Source organism: Poecilia reticulata, chromosome 9, assembly GCF_904066995.2.
Source record: "Poecilia reticulata chromosome 9, P_reticulata-male-v2, whole genome shotgun sequence".
NCBI lineage: Eukaryota > Metazoa > Chordata > Actinopteri > Cyprinodontiformes > Poeciliidae > Poecilia > Poecilia reticulata.
In genome coordinates, this window is record NC_088838.1 from 20,877,856 (window position 1) to 20,901,119 (window position 23,264).

Here is a 23,264-nt window from a genome sequence, read left to right on the forward strand (position 1 = left end):
ATTAAGCATTTCTTAAGTCTAGTAAGAAATTAGCTTGTACATATTTCTATACAAAGTACCTTAATGTTCATAAAATCAAATAAGTGTCTTGCAGTTAAGAGAAAACAATACTCCTTACATAATGTAGCTAAAAAAAGTTAATGAATACATTTTTGGGTCGATAAATGTAAATATTTATCTGGTGAATTCTGTGAATTTTCAGCATCCATTCTTATACGTCAGCAAGACGTGGATAAATTATCATGTTTAACTTAGTTTGTTATTACTTCTCAAAGTGGAAACTGCCAAAAGTTTTAACTGTTGCATTTGCCTCTGCCATGTGCAGCTTGTAAACCTGGTTTTTGGTTGTTTTTGGTGTGAGATCGATGTGACCTGCTGGCTGACCATAAAAGATAGATATGAAATATGCAGACTGGATATAATTTGATCATGGACTGAATGTGATTATGTTAAGTGTGTAATCTTTTTATTTGATCAAAACTCAACATTTTTAATCTGAAATAGAAAATGTAACAAATATGTGCAACAGGTTAATTCAGGTGTTAATTCAACAAATTTGCTAGTTAACAAACCAAGAATCACAACCTCCAAACTCACTTAGTGATGGGCGCATTTTAAATTAAATATTGTTTGTGCTGCTCTAACTTTTTTTCTGGTGTCAATACTCATGATGGTAAATGTAGTCTAAAATGATGGTATTAAAGTCTGCTCGGCCACTTTGGCCTGCTCTTCGATTTACCGCTCAAGGTGTTGTGTCACAATCAATAAGCAGATGGACACTTTAGTGATAACGAGGTCACTTATGCATTGAAATGACGTTACAACAATGTATGGTGCTAAGGAAAAAAGTAGGTGCAGACTTTATTTTCCTTCACATTTATTTTCCTTTGTGGTTTCACATGAGGTGTTAGAAAAATACATCTCCTAATGCCACATAGTGATCCAATCGAACCTGCTACAATTCTGTAAGCTCGTTATTGGACTGATGCCTGATATCTGTACTTTACTGTGTTATTTTTGTGTTTGGTAGCAATGTGTTACTTTTAGTGTATGTTTTAGGAAATGTGTACAATACAAAACAATGCCAAATTTGACCGAGTGTTACTCTTTTATCCCTTTTACCCATCGTCTCTAAAATTCGTAGTACATTTGAAAAGAGGGAAGATATACAAATGAACTCACAGGTATTTAATCTCCAAACAATTATTCTGCAACTTCAGCTGAGACACCATCTGCTTTTATCCAAATATACATTTCTTAAGGATTTTTCATAACAGAAATTTGCATGTGCTTCCAAATTTGTTCTCGCAGCCACACAATGAGCAGCAGTCCTAAAGAGTTTAGAATGAGTGGGGGGCAATTTTACTGTAATTATAGCCAGCTGGTAGAATACTCTAGTAAAATACTAAAAGACCTCCTCTAATACGCTTGCTGATTCGAGTCGGTGCTTGTGGCCCTGACCATGAAAATATGAACGGTGTTCCTTGAATTTAGAGTACACTCGTCTTCCCTTTTTGCCTCTCCATCACACAAAAACAAAACGTTTTGAAGGACAAAGAGGAAGTGGTTGACATTTAAGCAAAATCCAACAACATGACACCTTTGCGCTTCCATTAATGCAATGTTAATTAACTGAAGTGATATTTAGAGAGCAATCAGAAGTGTTGAAAAAATAAGCTAAAGGCTGTTCTTGACTCCATCCCGTTTAAAGGAAACGTTAGAAGTTTAAATTGAGTGCGAATGCGTGAAGGACTTAGAAAAACTTCTTCAGTCATCTAACAGGTTTAAGCCTGGTGTTTACTTTGTCTGCCTGCTCACATTGCAGCAGTCTTTGTTGGTGCAAGATTTAGCAACATCCATTTTTGTTTTTGCCAATAGGTTTTAGCTGTGACTGGGCTGCTTTTCCCACAACATGCACAGGAAAAGCTCCATAGGAGGCAAACCAGTTTAAATCAATCCCATTTATTCTACCGGAGACTAAAAGCTTCCTCTGGGAGATTACACAGAGCAGGGATGTACGCTGCACATTACAGTGTATATTATAGACTGCTGCTGCCTCTCCACTTCCACTTTGCTAAATATTGTATAATCTCTTTCTCACCTCCTCCCTGCCTATGAAGTGCCCTTCTGGGCCTGAGTAATGGAGGAAAGGTAGAATCCCAGCAGTGTATATTAAACTATATCCTATCTCCTCTTGCTTCGTAAAATTTTATTGGTCAGTTTTATGCGCTTGTAGCTAATGAAAACCTCAGGATTTAGACACCTTTATCTTAACCTTGTCTGAGTGTTTTTCTAGCTTTATACAATGATGGTATGCAAGTAATAACATGTTATGAATACAACGCCCTCCACACTTATTAGCACCTTTGGTTGAGATGTAAATAGCCTCAGAATAAACCCCTCCTTTTACTGCTGTCGCAAAATGTCACAGAGTCTCTGAGGAAGGTACAAAATCTAATGTTTATTTTAAATGTTTAATATCAGCTTGTTCATAGCCTCAGTGTTTGGGAAACATTAATTAGTACTCTACAGTTGTTTTCAGAATGGGAAAGACAAGCGAGCATGTCGTTCATGTGAGGCAGACAGGTGTTGAGTCGAATAACGAATCATAAATACTGTAGCTATAAAAAAAAATACTATTTTCCTAAGTTTGTACTTTTCTACATTCAAAGCAACAATTTAAAAGTTTAAAATAACCGTTGCTGTCCATATTACCTACTATGGTGAAATCATCTTTTTGCTACATTTGTTATTTGTGCTTTAATATTTGTGAGAGCCGGAGCTGTCCAATGTATCCAATATCAACAGTGACCTCAATATCGGTCTGTGTAATACTGCCTTTGCAAAGAACTGTTTGCATGTGGTAGGATATTGAACTGATATACAATAAGTGTTATATATCAACTTCTATAATGTATTTGGCCACATGGAAGGACTTTGGCAGCCTTTAAAGCTGCACCTCTGCTTTATTTCTGGTGGTGGAGACGCTTACGCTCATGGAGAGGATGGGACGTCATGCCAAAGCAAAGAAATGGTTCATCTTAATCAATATTGTCATTGCAATTTTTTCCCAGTAGCAGGGACATAACTTATTTTCCTGCTACTATGTGGCTCTCTAGAGTAAACCAAGAAAGGAATCAAGATTTGGACTGCAATGATAAATGCCCAATTTATTTACTTCTGTGACGAGAAGCAGTGTCATTGATCTCATTCTGCCTGCTATTGATTTTATTTTATTTTTTATCGTTTCAAAAGCCGTGAAACATTTATGTTCTCAGCATTTTCAGCCGTGGGTTCTCATAAGTCTATCAGTGACAGTGGAGATAATACCTTGACAGTCTGGTGGTGATTACACTCAGAACTTGCTCACAAAGGAAGAAGGAAGTATTACATGAAATATTCTCCTATCTCAGAGACAGCCAGAGCAAACACTTTTGTTGGTAGCTTGAATGACACACGGAATATGACAAAACAGCCCAACATTTCCTTTCTCCCCTCCTATTTTTTTTTAATGTGCATTTAAACAGTAGCATAATACCCTGCTTGCTAGACATTGCCCCAATTTAACATTCCTTTTATTTCCATGCTCTCCAGTTTGTTTAGAGTGCGTAGAGGGAAATTATTATAAGTGACACTTGAATTAATCATACAAAAGACAAGGATACTTTATCGTTGGAACGGATAGTAATAGCTACTGCCAGATGGTAGAAAAACAAAATTGTAGCTAATATTTGTCCCTAATACTTTGTCTAAATAGCGCTAATAAAAAAACATGTTTTTTATTAGAGATATTTGTAATTGTCAAAAAATGTCAAAGGGTTATAACTTGTAATATTCAATAAAAAAAACCCCCACCAAAATTCTAGCACAAGTTTTCTACATGAAAACATGTTGCATACAAGAACAACAACATTTTTGAGCAAATTTTCATCCAGTGCGATCTTACCAACTTGTCTAGTACAATTGACATTTAATGCTCAAGAGTTGGAGTACTCTTCAGTCTGAAGCTGTTTGGCCAAACTCAAAAACTGTTTTTTACTTTTTTTTTTTATATTGGGAATACAACAGCAACACAGGTAAAGTGCTCTCCTGCTGCAAAAACCCATTTTATAAAGTGGAAGAAAAAGGAGAAAAATAAAAGAAGTCCGTAGAACATCACCGAACAGAATATGACAATTTCTCTTTGTTAGGACTCTGTCAGCAGATGTGATCTTTACATCAAAGAAAAGATTAATAATAATTATAAGTATAAATTAAAGTCACTTATTAACTTCTGAAGTAGTAGATAATATAATTGCACTGGCACAGTGGATGAAAAGCCAATGAGACCATGACATCAAACTCCATGTTTACACAGCTTCTCAGCAAAATGTTTAATCTGGCAGTGAACAGCTTTAGTGGAGGCATCTGAAGCAGAAAATCCCCCAAAATTAGTAGGAAAATGAGCTGAGTCTGTGAATTGGAAGTGCATGTGTTTGGGACCTTTCTGTTTGGTCAAACTTTATTAGATGAAAGGAAAAGTGTCTATCAGTTTAGATATAAGTCTTCAAAGGATGAGGGAAATATGTTCACGCCACCTACTGGTTGGAGAGGTTTTTTTCTGTGAAACGGGTTTTAGCTATCTCTTCTTCTAGCAGCAGAAAGCTTTTATTTGCATAAAATTTGGCTCTGCAGTTTTAATTTTCTTTATTACCACGTTTTATCTTTTGTTTGCATTGTTTTCACTTTTATCTACTTTTGCTTTGAGTTTTTTTTCTTGCACAAATTCTGGATGGTGTAGTACTTTTCTATGAAGCTAAGATAACTTATCTCTGACATTTCACAGGAAGGAAGTGACCCTACCGTAAGAGCTAATCCTTTATGACTAAATATCATCACATTTTTCATCCCCTTTCACCCCATCTCATCATGGCTGTCTGGAAAAAGTCAAAGGATGAAGAGCAATATTGCTGTTAGTATTTGAATTCATGGTACATGAATGAACAGGAAATAGAAAACACAGTCATAACTCATTTCAGTAAAATTTCTAGGGACTTTTCTTAGTGTCCAATCTTTGTCATTTTTCTTACCTTTTTTCAGTGCTGTGTTATTTGGTTAATTACATTCTCTGTGGATAAAAAAAATACCAAACTTTAATGCCCCTAAAAGCTTTTGTAGGTTGTGTATAGTCAAGTAAAAGCTAAAGAGCAAACATGCTCATTAAAATCCCAGGATGTCCAAGGATAAATCAACTGCAGCAAATATTCTACATTATACCTTTTGTTGCTGTGACTAATGCAACATGAAACAGTCTCAGTCTGCAGTATGCTGTTTCCACTTAATCCTGTGAAGGGAGAATGCGTAAAAAATTATAATTTGTGAAAGAATTCAGATATTTTTTGCTTTAGCCTTCTCTCTGGCAGCCACTTTTAATAGCCAACTCACCACTTAGGACACTAATCCTTAAAGATTAAGGTTTGCTCTCAACAGAGCAAACCAACTATTTAACCGGCAATGTTTCGTATTAGTTGCGTGTTGTCCTTGATTTTGCAGTGAGTAATGACTCCACATTGATACATTGTTCTGCCGTTGTCGGAAAATGACAAATGTCAGATGATAAACTGCGCGATTGCGTGAGGGAACTTCTCCATCATGTGGGTTTTATTCAACAAATGGATTTCCAATTTGACTGGACGTTCAATCCTCCATGCCCTCAGGCAGGCACACTGTAAACACAAGTGGCTGGGAAGTGCCTTCTCAGGCAGGTTGAAGCCATTTGTTAGTTGGTATATTTTTCTGTTGCTGAAGGCTGTAATACCTGCCTGAGAAGCTAAATCGCTCTTACTTCATCTCAACACTTCTGCCACCCAAAGCACTGAAAACATGTAATTTTCTTTGATTTAGGCTGAGTGCGAATGGAACCCAGTGTCTTTTAATGGAGCGAGAGAAACGAATTCTTCCTCTGATCTCTGTTTTGGGTGTCATTTTGCTTGGCAGTTAGGAGAAGGAACCATCTTTTAATGAGACCTGAATCTAATATTATCTCTATTAACTCAAGGATTATACTCAATCAAATCACAAATGTGAGGTAAAAACGTGACATTGCTGGCTTGTAGGATCATATTTCTCTGGAGAGAGAGGTGCATTAAAAAGGGCAATTTAGCTTCAAATGCAATCTGTGTGCTGTAGTATTAAACAGGCTCTTCATTTCTTTTCCAATACCGTTTTAGCTTTTTGCTGTAAAATCTGAAATGAAGTCTCTTACTTTTTTTTTCTTTCTCTCTCCTATTTTCTGTAATGATCCTCCAATTGGGAAAAGCATGCAGTGTGATATTATATGTTCATCATACACAGCCTGTGCTGAGTTCATATTGCTTCTGATAATAATTCTGCTGAGGTATGGTTGAATGGTCGGGACTGACTGTCCCTGGCTGCTGCTTTCAAGAGGTGGGAGATCAGCGTAGATTTGTGAATCGATTTGTCCAATCCAGGTACAGATATGTTTATATGTGTGGGTTATTGCACAACAGGAAAAGCAATTAAATGCAGATATGAATCTTTAATAAATTATGCATGATTTTACTGTGTTTTATTATTGCGCAAGGGAAATTTAATAAAGGTCAAAGTCCAATGACGGTAATTGGTCCATAGAAAAGATGAAACCGCATCTTATTTTTTTTATTCATCATTGTTTTTACTTATTAATTTGGTTTAGGAGTTTCTAAATTAGCTGGTGTTATGAGGTACTTAATTTTGTTTCAGATATTATTCAGATGTATTTTGGATCATCGGTTTCTTCTAAACTTTTTTGGGGGGGCAAATGTCCTTCACATGACCATTAGGGGGCAGCATTGATCTTTGGAATGAATCTAACCAAATTAACAATATTTTTCTACATTATTATAGTGCTAAGATTATAAAATTTCTTTATTAAAAATATTATATGTGTGTCATCGAGCAATGTGGCATTACACATTTGACTCTGGCATACTAGGTTGGAGGCAATATTAAAATGCAGCCTTTCCCTCAATAGTCCCGAGGCTGCTGATCATTTAGGATTTCTGAGGATTCAAGAAAATCACACTTAGATCTTTTTAAAGAGGCATAGGCTGGGTATTAGTTTGTAATTCAGGAAAGGCTATGGAAGCATGTCTTTTTCAGTTATCTTTTTTTTAAATGATCCTGATTTAGTTCAAATCTGTTATTGGAAAATAGCATTACAGGGATAAGAGTTTTAATTTAATCATCAACAATGTTTTTAACATATTCATAATTTCTTTCAGAAGAGCACAATTTTAGAGCTTGCAAGCATCATAAAACCAAAACTCAGAGTCCATCTTTGGAAGTTACATGAACATGATGCTGTATGTCGTTGTCATGGGAATTAAAAACAGCAGATTAGCAGAGTTTATCTAGTTTGCTCAGCAGCTAGTTTTTGCTCATCAAGCAAATAGAAAGCTGACAGATGTTACACAAAACTACAGGCTCATTTGTCATATTCATTGCTTTCTCAAACAAAACAGTTATCATACCAAGATAATAGGACTCACAATATGTTTATGATGTTCCTAAGCAATGAAGAAGGAATAAACATCTCAGTGGGTGAAGGCGGAGGATAAAAATCTAATATCATTATAAAATGAGATGCATTGTCTGATAGTTTGATGTCGTGCAATATTGTGAAAATTAGTTTTATTTTTTTGCCAGCCAAAAATAAAACTATGCACGTTGCAGATCATGCTGGAATGATAAAAAGCATACTCTGTTGGAAATGCAGAGGTACTGGTTTAATTATTTAGTTCAAGAAAATAAAATGATGTCTTTGATGCATGTGATTTTCCTTTTTGCTCAACAGGATGTGCTGAACAACCTGGGCTCCTCAGAACTGGATGAAGATGACCTCATGTTAGACCTGGACCTCTCAGACGATCAGCGACATCGGCACGGTAACGTCTTCCCTGCCACCTTAATGTAGCTACGCATTCTGAGAAAAGCAACACAACTCCCACAACAGAATTCAGTCGCCAAGATCAATTTTCATTCTCTTGCTTTTATTTATATTTTCCACATTTTCTCTTGTTTTATCTCCCCAGATTTTCTTACTCCGTCTGCCTTGATTCACCTCCTGTTTGCACTTGTGTTTTCTCTCTCACTATTTTTTCTTTATTAGACCGTATCTTTTCCATCACTTTAAAACATGAAACCAGTATTTTTATTCCAACCAACATGCACCAACAACTTTGATCCAGCCGGCTCATTTGCAGCAATTTTTCTCCTTTGTTGTTTTGGCATTTCAGTCACACCAATATGGTTTGTGGTTGAAAAGCGACTGTCAGAGGAGAGTTATTTATCCTGCTGTACCTCAGTGTGGCAAGGACTGCCAAACTATAACTTCCTATAAAAATGTTATTATATTGAATGAGTGCAGTGAGTTGCTATGACCATACCAGATCATAATGTGTGGAGTAACTTAAATAAATATCTCATTCATCAGATGTGGTGAAGTTAAATGATTCCCTTTTTGAAAGCATTAGTGTTAATTACAGAAACATTACAGTAAATGGCCCATTTAGCAAGCTATTGTAAATACTGCCATAACTGATTATGTAACTGATTATCACCTGCAAACGTTTGCTTCATGAAAACATTTTTCATTCTCTCCGTGGACTACATTTAGGCTTGGGGTCACTCTCCCTTGTTTGTTTTTAAAGTTACTGAGAAGCTGCACAACTGATGGTTGATGCATCAAATTCAAACTGTGAGCCAGGATTTATTCAGTAAAATCAGTCAAACTCGCTTTAAGACATAGTTTGACACCTATCGAACAACATGTCGTGTTATTTTTTCTATGTGTTCTGGGTTTCGGTTGTAAATCTATCCTCTCAAAGACAAACTTACAAGCACTCAAAGTCCTGGTGACAAAACACAAGGCATTAAACTACTGATCTCAACACTTTCTAGTATGTTTATATGTATGCTTTTTCTTTTTTTTTAAATAAAATTATTTGTTTGAAGATGTCTGTGTTGAAAACATCCCTCTGATACACACCCTATTTCTGCAGACTGTCAGTTGCATATCCATGACGCAAAGCTCTTGTTCTGCCAGATCTTGCTCTTTTGGACTCATATCTGGTGACTATGGATCCCAGTGTTACCAGTTTCAGTAGATTGGAACTTTTTGACATTTTCCTGCTGAAAGTAGCCCTCAGAAGATTGATTCACTGTGGCCATAAAAATATAGATATGATTAGCATTAAGACGTCTGTGGTGTTTGTATGATGTCCAGTTTGTGCTCAGTGTCCCAAAAAGTCTAAAAAACCCCCACATATTTCCAATCTTACCGTTTTATCAGTTTATGCTTTCATTATTTCCATCCATTTTCTTTACACCTTGTCCCTTAGTGGGGTCGGGAGGGTTGCTGGTGCCTATCTCCAGCTAACGTTCCGGGCGAGAGGCGGGATCACTGTGAACAGGTCGCCAGTCTGTCGCAGAGCATCACAGAGACACACAACCATGCACACACACTCACACCTAGGGACAATTTGGAGAGGCCAATTAACCTGACAGTCATGTTTTTGGACTGTGGGAGGAAACCGGAGAACCCGGAGAAAACCCACCATGCACAGGGAGAACATGCAAACTCCATGCAGAAAGACCGGGGCCGGGAATCGAACCCAGAACCTTCTTGCTGCAAGGCAACAGCTCTACCAGCTGCGCCACTGTGCAGCCCTCTTTCATTATTTATTTATTTTTATTTTTTTCTATATTGTTTATTTATTATTTTATCTACTGTCACTTTTTTCTTAAATCATGCATTGATTTATTTTGTCATATATTTCTTCATTGCATTTTCTTGCCTGTTTTCTTCTCTGTCCTTTATTTGCAATAAAATGAAATAAAATAAAATATCTTGGTAAATTAAAGTAAAAATAGTTAAATAAATAAATGGTATAAAAAAATTTAGAGCAAAATAAATAATGAAATAAAAAGGAAACTGATGAATGAATAAAAAGATTGGAAATTCAACTGAAAATTGAAAATGTTAAATCATTAGTTTTGAAAATGCTAAAAAAAATATATGAATTTATGTTAAACTATATAATCGAATAAATTGGGAAAATTATTATATTTTGGATGGAATACTTTTCGCATGAACTGCTTTGTCAAGCCATTTATTTATTTCTGCGCTTTTCTGTGCCAGGATCCATCCTCCGTAGTTTTCACCACCTCTAGATAAGTAAATGATTTGTATGATAGCCTGATTCACAACTGGTGTTCGTAAACAATTGGACAGCTGCACCTTATGAAGTGGCAGGTGAGCGCATGGCACCATTTGACAAAAGCTAATCTGCTGTGACGTCACTGAATGCCTGCTGATCAACTGATCGTGTGTGTCTTGTGATGTAATCGATCCAAATGCACACGAGGCAGAGTTCCAAAAATCTTTGAATGTTTACAAAGCTCTGTTAAAATTGAGATTAAAATGGAAACCTCAGCTCTATTAAACCAGATTGTGATGCTTCCCTGAGTGTTTTCAGAGGCAGGCTGGGTTTGGGCTGAGCCCCCAGTGCACTCACACCAAATACGCACACACACACAAATAATGAAGGCGTCTCTACAGGCACTGGCTGATGCAGAGCTAAAGGAGGCACCATTAATACATACTAGCGCACAAGCGTGGATGCTTAGTCATTAGACCTAATGGTTTGCAGACTGTAGCATGAAATTAAAGGTTTGATGAATTGTTCTCATAAAATCAAGGGACTAAGATTTTGTGCTTGCTATAAAAGAGTGGGGTTCTTCTACATAATCAAAGTGAGTCATTTAAAGACACACACTCAAACGCACACCGCTTTCAAACAGCGGTCTACACCACCTCAAACACTCATATAAACACACACGGGCGCAAATGAATACACACCTGTCCCACAGGGCCATACACGCACACACACACACCTACACACTCTTATTGGTGCTTCACATTTTTACCTCTCTCGTGTGGCCTGTTGAGGGCCTTTATTAAAAAGAAAGCTGTTTCACTGCAATTTATGGCCAACTGAGTTCAGCAGCTATGGACGTACAGATGGACCTCTGCAAAGACTGGAGGAAATGCAAACTCTTGTGCTTTTACTCTACTTTACTCTTTTCTTCCTCGCACCCCATCTGAACAATGGACCAATGGATCTGTTAAACACTGCATGTCATTAGAAATCTGTGAATCTCGCTTACTCATAAGTTTTCCAGTTTTTTTGTTTACTTCACTAATAAATATACTGAATAATGATTATGTATGTTTATGTTGATAGTGTCCAGGGAAGACTCGAGCCAGTCCCTCACATCCTGCCTCAACCTGCTTCCTTCTCCCTTGGATCCACCCGGAGATCGCTTAGCAGGGAAAGAAAACGTTCAGAGGTAAATTTTTATTTTGGGAATAAATACATCCGGCTGCTTTGCATATTTCTTACAAAGTAGCGAAAAAATACAAAAGTACCATGTGTTAGACTTTGAAAGTTTTGCAAGTGCAGATAATTTGAGCAGAGATGTCTTGCATTTTGAGAAGGCAAGCGCAGTAGTTGCAAAAAAAAGAAAAAAAAGTGTCTTTGATGTGTTTTTAATAAACAACAACTTGAACTGAACAGAAAATAAAAATGAGTAGGCCTTTGATATTTTAAGTAATCCTAGAAATGTTTTTTTTATTATTTTACTCACTAAAAATTCAGTTTAGTGCCTTATCTCAAAGTGCATTTACCCTTTTAGTATTTTCACCTATTATCCTATCACAACTGTGAATACATGATTGTGCAATAGGAAGAAAACTACCTATTTACTGCAATTCCACGAGTTGATTCAGCCGTTTCCTTCTCTCTCTATATTAATATGATCAGTATACGGTTTTGCTTCCTCTGACAATAAAGGACTGAACAGTACATTTCAAATGTATTTTAATTGCAATATCAGTGTGTGCAAAATTCATGTTTCAAAGGGCTGTTTGGAGAGCAATACTTGTTGGCTATTATATTCCAAGTGTTGTGAGCTTGCAATTTTGATGCTAATGTAATATTTAGCCAGTTGGACAGAGTCTGTAGGCAGCAGATGCTCACACTGGACTCAAACATTGCCCAAAATGCTAAAGGTCACTGAGTGATGGAAGCACAGATGAAAAAGAGACAAGGAATAGGCATATATTGCAACGGATGTTGTCATTGCAATATTTACCTCATTTTTGTCACAACATTTTCTAATATCATGCAGCCACATCTAACAGTTTTCTTCCTGGTTGTCCTGGAAGCTCCAACCATCTTCCCATCAGCTCTGGCAGGCTTCCCTGAAGTCTTTCTGAAGAAAAGCATCCACACTGGCTCCACTGTTCAGGGTTTTAGTGTTCCTCTACACATTGCGTTGTACATACAGGCCAAAAAGATAGCCTTTTGCTATCTGTGTGGAGCACCCTCTCCACATGTTGGCGGTGTTTCCTACGTAGCTTGTGGAAAACTGCAAAGGGGAATTCTCTTGGCTAGGTGGGCAGCCAGGTCTGTGTAGGTTTGCCATACTTATTTTCAGAAGATGGATTGAACAGTTCTCTGTGAGATGTTCAAAGCCTGGGATATTATTTCAAAAGCCATCTCTGCTTTAAGCTTCTCCACTACTTAATTTGTGACCTGTCAGGATGTTTTTTGGTCTTCTATTTTACTCTGTTTGTTCTCTAATATTCTCTAGCAAACCTCTGAGGCCTTCATAGACAGAGGTTAAATTACCCACAGACACACCGAGTCCCCAATTAGGTGAATTCTGAGGGAAGTTTGGCTGTTTTTATGCAAACTGCATAAAATGTGAAAAGTTGTGCAAATACCCACAAACATACACACGAACAGAATGTAAAGGGAACCAGATGTTCGAATCAAATGTTGTGATTTAGGATCATTTTTTTCCCTCGGTCTTAATGACTGCGTCAGTGGGGAAATCAGAAGTGATAAACTAAATGTTCTTTTCCGTCGCTCTTTTCCATTTGCAACCGTCTTTCTCCTGTTATTTTGCTGTGGTTTACAGGCGCCATTTGTATATTTGGAAGCGCTTCTGTTATTTGTCCGAGTGCAGTTTTTATTAGCATCAATCGACCGAACGTACATGATTTAGCTGCAGAGCAACAGCGTCTCTAGATTGCTCCGCTCATTTTGTCTCCAAAGCAAAATGTACCTAGAGAAGGGGCGAAATGGAGGAGATAGTTAATCAGCTTGTCATCCAGTGGGGCCTTTGCTAACACGATTCAAAAAGGTTAAATAGTGAAATAATCAGAAACAGAATTACGATGTTGCTTCACAATTTGTGCATAACAAATAATTGCAGAGTAAACCTCCTGGATTATAATAGCCCTGATCATGCCATCTGTTACTGAATAGTATTATGTTCATGGCATAACAGAACAATAGCCACGGACACAAAAAGGAGACGGGCCGTGGTCTGGTGTTGGCTGACAATGCTCAGCATCCAGCTGGAGCATGCTGTATGAAGCGCTCCTCTTTCATACATGTACCACCTAGTGGGCAATTACACTCTGCAAAACACAGCTTCATTGCGGGGAATTCATTGCTTCCCCGCAATTCATTGCGGGGAAGCAATTTCATTTTTTACTTTTAAATTTAAGATAACATAAAAACGGAAGGGCATTGCTTATTCCATGAACTCTTCTCCTTTGCCGTTTTGCATAAATGTGTGACCTGCTTAATGCTTTTTCACCTCCTTTGAGATGAAACAGAAAAGGTGAAGGCTGAATAAATAAATAAATTCCCCCAGAATAAATATGCAGGCTATCTTCGTTCTCTCTCTCTTTTTTTTTTCCTGCTTAAAGAGAAAACAAGGGTAGAGTCTTAAAGGGAACATTTAGGCTTTGTGTTTGTACATATGAGTGCCACAGTCAGAGACTGTTTCTTACGTATGTGATTTGATTTGGCCACTTAGCTTCTCTCAGAGCTTAGAGTCTGGATGCATCTTGTTCATAACACACAGTTGCTTTTCTCCAAGCGTACACACACACACACAGATGGAGCTGCTCTGTGGATGAGGCTTATTTGGTTTTATGGAGCCAGTGGGTAATAAAAGGTTGTATCACCAGTGGTGTCTGGTGGTCTATCTGACAAGCCTGCACTGATTATTACTTTACCTTTCATTGTTCCTCTCTCTGCTCGCTAGTTGAATTTATTTTGTTCCTGCTGGTGGCACCCATTGAGTAAATATACAGTTCCTGTCGAAACATGCTTACTCCAGAACAAACTGTCAAAGACTGTCTTTTGTTTTTCAGAGAGACTGGTCAGTTTGTGTGAGTGGATTGAAGTACATTTTGAAAGATTTATACTGAACAGAGAGACTCGGGGCAGACCAAGGCCTCAGCTTTCTGATTTTTGTTTGCACTTGTTGAAAATTTTAGTGAACAGAGTTTCTCCCTGTCTAGACAGTGTCAGTGAATCATCCAGGTAATGTTTTCAACCCACCTAAGCTATTTGTCAAGCACTTCATTTGTTGCTTTATTTATACTGATGCCTTGTCTTTAAAAGCAGCTCCAGAGATGCATTTGTGCCCGCACACATACTTCATTTCTGCTTTCATAAGAGATTCAGGCTAAAACGTCTGTCAGCAAAAAAACATTTTTTTTCAGCTAGATTGGATTATACGTACTAGGGTTGGGTGATATGGACTTAAAATGTTTTTATCACAATATTGCAAGAAATCTTTCTGTAATGATAATGAATATTTTGGCTGTAATATATGACTGTATGCAGTATAGAACCACACAAACACAAATAACTCTTAGAAATGGAGCTTATACAATTACGTACTATAACAAAAAAAGAGATAATCTTTTATGGATACATTACATTGTAGCCAGAAAACAAGAACAATAACCAGGTTATTGTGTGTTGTGGATTTCCGCCGAGGTTTCTCCTAAAAATTAGACCTGGATCTCAATGGGGTTTCACCTGGTTAAATAAAAGAAATAAAATAAAACTATTATGTATAGCTACTGTTTAGTAAATTAACAGCCTTTTTACACCTTTCAAATAAAACCAAGGCCATGCTGTGCTTGAAAAAAAAAAAGCAACAGAAGACATGGTACAGTTTGTGGCGTAAAGGTGGAGCGACTGCCCCATATATGGAAACTGTTAGTCCTCAATGTAGCTGTTCCAAGTTTGATTCCTGACTCCGGGATGCTGCATGTCTTCCTCATTCTCTCTATGCCCATTTCCTGTCCAGCTCTGCAAATAAATCCCACTAGTGCCAGAAGAAACTTCTAAAATAGAAGAAAACATTTATTCGACCAGCATCTTTTGAAACGCAACAATCGGTTTTCTTGCTGGGCTTAAGAATTTTGAGAAGCAGTTTAGTGAAACAAAGATGTTTCCTTTCTCACCAGCCTTCAGCATGAAGGCCACCACAAATTTAGGTTTTATTTCTGTCAGATGCGTTCACAAGTATGCTGTTCAAAGCCCAAAAAAGCATGCTGTTCAGTCTTAAAACTACATTCTTCAGATAATGAAAACATTTTATCATTATTTGTTCTTGAAACAGTAAAATATTTAAACCATAAAAATGTCAATAAGAATTTGTGTTTTCCAAAAACTTGTGGAAATAGATAAGTATTTGTTAATGTCGACTTTCTGGTTGAATCAAACATACATAGCTTTTAATATGAAGATTAAAATAAAACATCAAGTTATTGTCCTTATTATTACTAGATATAGCAATCTCTCACTATATTCATTCTACTTGTTAATTATTGTTGAAGTCAGATGCTTCTAAGATGATCAGGAAGCAAATTTCTAAATTTAAGGTGCCAAGGCACACTACCAATGAGAAGATGTAGAATGAGGAGCATTTAGTGAATGGATGTGGGAAAAAAAAGGGAAGTGCAATAAGCCAGAAATAATTTTTTTGCTAATTTAGCAATGTGAGAGGCAATTTAAGTATTTAAGTTCAATTTCACTATAAAAGTTCTTTGAAACAGCTTTGAAGCCAGTTCAGCCATTGTCATCCCACTGTTTGCAACTTTTAAATCAGAATGTGCATCTCTGTCTGTTGATCACATCCTTTCTTGCCCAGACAAGTAGTCCAAGTCAAATAAATACCTTGGAAACATGAATCTGAATTAGGACATGAGAATTTAGAGAGGAAATTTAAGTCAAGTCTCGAGTCTTTAGAGCTTGAATCTGTCAGGTCAGTGCTTGAGTCTTTAGAGTGAAACTCTAAGTAGAATTGAAAACATGTGTTTAGTGTGCACAGCTCAAGTCCAGTCTCATGTCTTTGGAGCACAATAAATCAAGTCTCGGATAATAAGAGTGTGATTTTAGGACAAGTCTGGTGTAAATCTAAGTCATCAGAAGTCTTTGTTTTCTCAGCATCATCTCAATCTCAGGTTCACGTGGCGCTCAAGCATTTTTGCATAAAAGATAGGATTATCTACAGTAACCGTTCCAACCATGGCAGTCAAACAACAGCAAACCTTGATAAATCCGTTTAACAACCAAATGAATGTCTTACTGCAGGTGTAGGAAAAATATTTAAATGAACTATGAAAATGTTGCAAATTGATTCCAAATGGAAAACAGTGGTAGTAAATACTCATAAGCATAATTCTGTGGACATAAGATTTAGAAAATGTGTTGCAGAGGTCGATAAAGTTTTCGGACAGATTTGACAAGCCTTCATTACCTCTGTGACAGCTGCTGTTAAATGCGCATGAGAAAATGGGTGGAAATTAGCGTTTCTCACTGGCTAAGGCGCAGCTGCTGGCAGGTGTTAATTTCCCACCATTTTAGTTCAGCATCTTAACTGATTTCCGCTAACAAAACATTTTCACACAAATTTTGTTGGGAATTTTACTAAGGCAGTGTCTAGAAGCCAACACTGGAAGAGGGGAGAAAGGCGAAATGTGTTTGCCCAGGGCTCCCTCTATCTTTTTCACTGTCTTCCTTTTCCTCCAAGTCTCTTTTGCTCTTTGTCTCAGGTTCCACATTCCCTCGAGGGGACATTGATTTGCTGCAGGCAGAGCAAGCTCCCTTCCTCTCGAACTCAAGAAAACACAAACACACACACACATAAAGTGTTTTTCCTATCTCTTCGGAGGACGGTGCACAGATTTAATATAATTTTCCTGAGAGTTCACCTAAAACTCTTCCTTACATAATCCATCCCGAAAATAAAACTTCTTGTTTAAAACCAATGATTTGTATCATTGGGACTTCAGGGGCGTTGTGCTAAAAAAAGAAGCCAATCTGCACATTGTGTTTGAGTAAACAGATTCCTGTCTCCACAACACAATAGAAGCGAGTCCACAAACACACCTGTCAGTCAGTCAGCTTGTCCAGAGAGAGTATCGGCTGCAGGAGACCGACAGACAGACTGCGCCAAACATCTGCTGTAAGCTCACAAATGAAAATGCACAGTCTTGCATGTATACATCTGTTTAATGGTTGATGGTTGGATGATTTTGTTGTCAGGTATTTCATTTTCTGTCTTGAGATACAAGTATTACTCTATAAAATTGTGGCATTAAATCTCTACGTGTTGAATCTAAATTGTGTCTTTGCTCGGATGAAAAGGAATGCAAAAAGATTTTAGTTAAACTGGGAAGAATGGAGAACTAGGATTGTAAAGGTGCATATCAATGAATTAGAACATCAAAAAGTTAATTTATTTAGTTAATTTAGTAAAAAAAGTGAGACTTGCATTTATTCATTTCACGCAGAGTGATTTTTAACAATTGTGGCTTTCTACTAATGAAAACACAAAATTAAGTTTCTCAGAAAAGTAGGATATTACATAAGTTAAAAAATGCGCATAAATGTAGCAGAATTTCCCAACACAATCAGGTGATGACTGTACTGATTTGACACTTAGCCAGCGAACAATTATTGACATCCTGCACAAGGAGGGTATGCCACAAAAGGGCGTTGCTAAAGACAACAACTATTCAGAGTGTTGTGTGTCAATATTAAAGGAAAGTTTACTGTAAGGAAAAAGTGTGATCAAAATTTCAATTTGTCGTTGACTTGATTAGAGCAAGTCCAGTCAAGTACTGAGTGCATATGCTGCAGTGTACGTACTATTCAACAGGCCAATATTAGAATGTCAGAGGAAATGTCTCTGCAGCACACAGTGTAGATCACTGGAGAAATGGTACGCTGTGACAATTTTTATTCACAAAAGAAATGATTGATTGCTGCAGTTCTAGATGCATTCACTGTCATCTATATGTGTTAATTCAAAACCTAACAGTACATTCGGTAAGAAGAGACAGACTGAATAAGGAGGAGAATAACTCAGTTATTCGACAGATTTGGTTTTGATTTATCTTACAAACTTATCTTGTACAAATATTTAGATAGTGAAAACAGCCAGCTTAATGAAATCCAAATGAGCCACGTCTTGAAACAATGCAGATGGCATCAGTTACATGACAGATTAATAAGAAGGATTTAGTTCCATTTGCTTTTTGCTAAATAAAGCTTTCCTTTGTCCTTTGTGCATGCTTGTATCTGAAATGGCAACGGCTCCTCCTGACAACAATAACTGTTTCCCAGCACCTGAAGGAGGGCGCATCAGACCAGTGAATATTTCGGTGATGTATCTTTAATGCCTGTGTTGCATTGTGTGTTGCGTTAAGACACCGACTCTTCCCCTGTCTTCCCTATAAAAATGACGCAGAGGAAATTAAATTTTGACAGTCGGGATATAGCTTGCCAGTTGCTATGGTAGCAGCAGTCTGCCTGTTGAGCACTCCCTGTCCATTCTTCTATCCCTCCTTCTTTTCTGAATTTACCACTGTTGATTACCATGCAGAGGACAGGTAGTCCGAGGCGAGGACATGCAAAGACCCAGAAGTGTCCCTGCCTGCCAGCGTGCAGCGGGCAATCAGTAAGGTGTCAGCTCCCGATTCTGCACTTTCTGCTTCAGGACTGATGTGCAGATGCAACATATGAGAGCCTGTTAGGAGCATGCCAACTGTTGTGCTGCTTCAAGAGTAAGTTTATTTAATTGCAAGAAAAGGGAAGAGAAGCTACTGAAACTGAATTAACAGGTACATTAGATGTAGCACATGCATTAGGTGCCAGCGGCATGACTACTTCATCTAGATTTTCGCACACTGCTGAGAAGCAACAGGAAGTGGAGAGAAAGTATAATTTCAGCCCATCTCCTTCTCTTAAGTTTGGTTTCAGATGAGCCATCATGAGATACCGTTGAGTAAAAATACCACATTTTCATGGAATAAGAGTATTTAAACAGATATTCAAAATAAAAATGTACTAACTGATTTCATTTATTTTATTAAATAATGTAACATTCGAGTTTATTATGATTCATAAACGTAAAATAAAAATATTGAATCAGAAATCTCAACATTTAGAAGAAATTTAAAGTAAATTCGCTTATTGGGCCGATTGGTTGTACCTTTACTGCCATTCTGCTTGGTAATTACCTGATTTGGATTTTTTTTTTGTCTGCCATGGTACACACTCTGCAGTCAGACATTGTCCAAACAACTTTCCAATTCCATTTTTACAACTTTGCTATTTTAATAAAAGTTGGGTTATGATTAACTTATATTAAACCTACGACTGGTTGTTTAGTTGCAAGCAGTTGCATTTTCTTGCTATACCTTCTAAAAAGCTTTACTTTCATCCCATCAATCCACAAAATATTTTCCCAAAGTCATCAAGATGTTTCTTGAATAATGTAACCTTGATGCATTGTATTTATTTTGTGTCTGTGGAAAAAAAAAGCTCTCAGTGAAGTTTGCTGAAGTCCTGATAAAATGAGAAATAACTTTGTGCCATTTCCAGACATACCGATGTCAGCGGCTCTGATTCTCTTCTTTTGTTGAAGTGTTTTTGAACAGGGCATTCTGTGTTTGTTTTATAAGATCTCTCGGCTTACTTCAGGTTGTCAGATGGGACCTGTTTGAGTGATATCTTGATTCTAGGGTTGGCAATAGAGTTTGACTTGTGAACTGGAAGTCAGCTTTCCAAAATGTGATAAATGACACATTTTTCACAGCAGATTGCATGAGATCGTCAAGAAATGCTGCGATTACTTTTCAAAATGTGACGAATACAGTGCAGTTATAGGGGAATGTTTAGATTTGTCTTTGTTTTTGGTAAACCTGTTACTGTAAGTAGTAATAGATTTCTGTCATATTATGATGATTTTTTAAAAGTAGACTTTTATTCCTATGTCAATTTGATACAGTAGGGGCTCTCACACTTCCCATATCTGTGACCACTGTCATTTTTATCAGCAGTTAAAACTGTTTAATCCGTTGTTAACATGTGGTAACCCGTTTTTCCAAGCCGCCTTTAAATGCAACATGAACGCTACGACGCTCGCTGGGTTTACACCTGTGTAGCAGAGGAGGCCTGCTGCTGCTACGCAGGTGTGTGTTAGAATCATGGCAGCAAACCAGCAAAATGCAAAGAACTTTTCACAGTTTTTCACCCAAACTAACAGACTGTTGAGTAAAGCTGTTGCATGCAGGTAATGCTAGCTAAAAGATGACTAGCTAGCTAATATCAATACATCACCTTAAGCTTAACAAGTAGCCTGTAGTCTACCGATGTTGTTGTCTATGTCCAGCTAAGTACATTAATTTTGCCCCCAAAAGAAGTCGATTTTCCCCTACCCCGCTCATTCTTAGAGACAGGGAGTCTCTAAGAGAACCCCCTCCATCCCTCACCCCCACAAACGTCGTTCAACCAGACAGGTATTTGTAATCCATAGGAGGGGCCCAGAAAATGTTTGGAAACCACTGGGGGGGGCCCAGGAGAAAAAGTTTGGGAACCACTGCTTTAGAGTAAAAGTCGGGACAATTCAGTCTAATGAAAGCTCTGCCATGTTTACATTTTTTAAGACTCGTTTCTGTTCCATCACTTGCCCCACTGCGAGCATATTAACTATTTAACCCTGAGTTACAAATAATTTTGAACTTTTTCTTTTCCTTGCTCAAAGTGGATACGTGTTGTTTTAATCTGTCACACATAGAAATTAGGGATGCTCCAATCAGGCTTTTTGCTGCCGATTCCGATTCTGATCCATGAGGGCCGATCACTGCTGATCACCCTTTCATTTAAGTTGCATGCTGCAGCTGTAAGCAGACGTTCGGTGTGAGAGTTCGCTGCCGGGTGGAGCAGAAACAGCGTGATGCTTTTCCAGGTGAACGTTGGTGGCTGTGCGCTGCTTTACCTGCTGTCTTGCCGCTCCGGATGTCTTTTTTTCCTGCAGTGAGCCTCGACGTAGCCAAACTCCGTCAAGTGTTTGGTTTTTAAATGTCATATTAGACTCGTTGTGTTGATGCATTTTGACGTGCTTCACCTCCGAGGTATTTCTCCGTTGCAACACGCAAACTTCCCCGTTGAAGTTCTTCATCACATCAGGATTTTTTGCCGCACACTTGTGCAGTGTGAAGGAAACGGGATCAGCTGCACACACAGGCTGCAAAGTGAGATAAATTGTTGTACTCTCATTCTATATTTACATTCTTAAGATCTAGAGCCTTGCTGTTCCTCTTTAACTTGAATGTTTTCCAACTTTCTTTGTTGGAATTATCCATTACACACATTCTACTATCCCAGCAACAATCATAACTTGTAAAAGAAGAATTTCCTATAAGAGTTAGTTTGGTGAGCTACTTTAATCTACTTCAGTGGTTCCAAAAAGGATCTGAAAAATGCAATCTCTTCTCCATAATAGTCCAGGATCTTTGTCAAAAATTTAGCTATTATGAAAAAGATGTAATTATAAGAAAGTAGACATTGCTGACAAGATCAAATATGTGTTTTTTATTAACTAGAATAATTATAACTGATATACGGAAAGGTTAGGTTTCCTTTGCATTGAGATTCGAGTTTAAAAAATTAAGAAACGTAGTTGATAAAAACTTGAAACAATAACTCTCCTTTAAAACAAAAATAGTGATTAAGTTTGAATTAGATGCCCTTATTGACTCTAAAAAAAAATCCCCCAAACAGCTGAATACGGTTTCTGTGCAAACTATTTAAAGACTTGTCACAGTGAATATTTCTCAGTTTTGCAGCATGCCGCTGTGACTCCTTAAACACAACAACCATAAAAACTCGACTCTGCCACGGAAGGACTTAAATAGATCCACCAGAGTTAAGAACTGCATAGAACATAAGGAATAAACTATACGTTTTGGCATGTTTGCCTTAACTGTCACATTTATATAATTTTCTATTCAGATTAAACAAGACATGGTCTGTCAAGAGGCACATTATGAATGATTTACTCATTTAGCTTCAAATACAGATTATGTATTTATAGATGCTGTTCTCAAATATTTATTTCTTAACCTTATTAAACTCTGTAAAAGTGAAAAAAAATTAAGAAAATATTGCAGCTATACAAATTTCTGATAATTTACTGTCGTTAGTATTACTTGTGTCAACATGCACTTTAAAGAAAATATATTAACTGTTCCCCATGTTTTTGATATTTGGAATCAATCTGAAGTTGGTCATTGTTTTAATTAGATGGGGAGAATAATTGAAGATCAAGTTTTAGATTAGTGAAAATGTCGTCTTAATTCAGAATAGACCAGCTGAGAAGTCTTCTGTGTGGATTCCTAACATTGACAGAACCTTGGTTACTTTTGGCATATATTGAGAATTATTTCTGTTTCTCACACTGCTGAGTGTTTTTTCCACTCCAAACAACAGTCAATCTAAAAACGCAAAATGTGAGCACAGATAACTTAATCCTCTATTTTGTCACACAGTGGTTGAGATGTTCTAACAGAGATGTTGCTACGCTGTTGATTTCCAAGAGCCAGAGAATAAATGTGTGCATGCAGATTAGTGAAGCTGCCATTTTGAGTCGAGAACAAGAAATTATGTTACTTAGTAGGTTTAGAGTTGGGTTTTAGAAGCTCTGCGATGACAGAGAGGATGATGCTCAGCTCACAAGCACTGGGTGCTGCCCCTCGGCAGGCCTCCACAAAGCCTGCCAGTCAGAAGAAAATGGGCTTTTATGGGCTTAAAGAGCCCAGAGCTAATATTACAGGCGACAGCAGAGCCGAGGGGCCACATAACAGGCAGCACGAGATAAATAAGGATTTGTTTTGAACTGTGAATCATGCAATATTGTGCAATAAAAAATACGGGGCTTCAAATATGTATTATACGTCCTTTTTAATATCCTGCTCTTAAAAGGCTTATTTGTTGTACCATTGCGTTTTTTGCCGTGTTTAAGAGAGGGATAATACCCCTTATTTTTTCCACAGT

At 37.5% G+C, this 23,264-nt stretch overlaps 1 protein-coding gene across 3 annotated transcripts in view; it reads left to right on the plus strand.

Annotated features, from left to right (window-relative positions):
- The window catches only part of ccser1 (coiled-coil serine-rich protein 1), a 146,906-nt gene that overhangs the window by 11,586 nt on the left and 112,056 nt on the right, over positions 1–23,264 (plus strand). For all 3 annotated transcript variants that reach the window (XM_008418423.3, XM_008418422.3, XM_008418421.3), the window contains exons 5-6: positions 7,835–7,925; positions 11,286–11,391. In XM_008418423.3, coding sequence (XP_008416645.2) covers positions 7,835–7,925; positions 11,286–11,391 — 197 coding nt within the window. The remainder of the gene's footprint in view (positions 1–7,834; positions 7,926–11,285; positions 11,392–23,264) is intronic.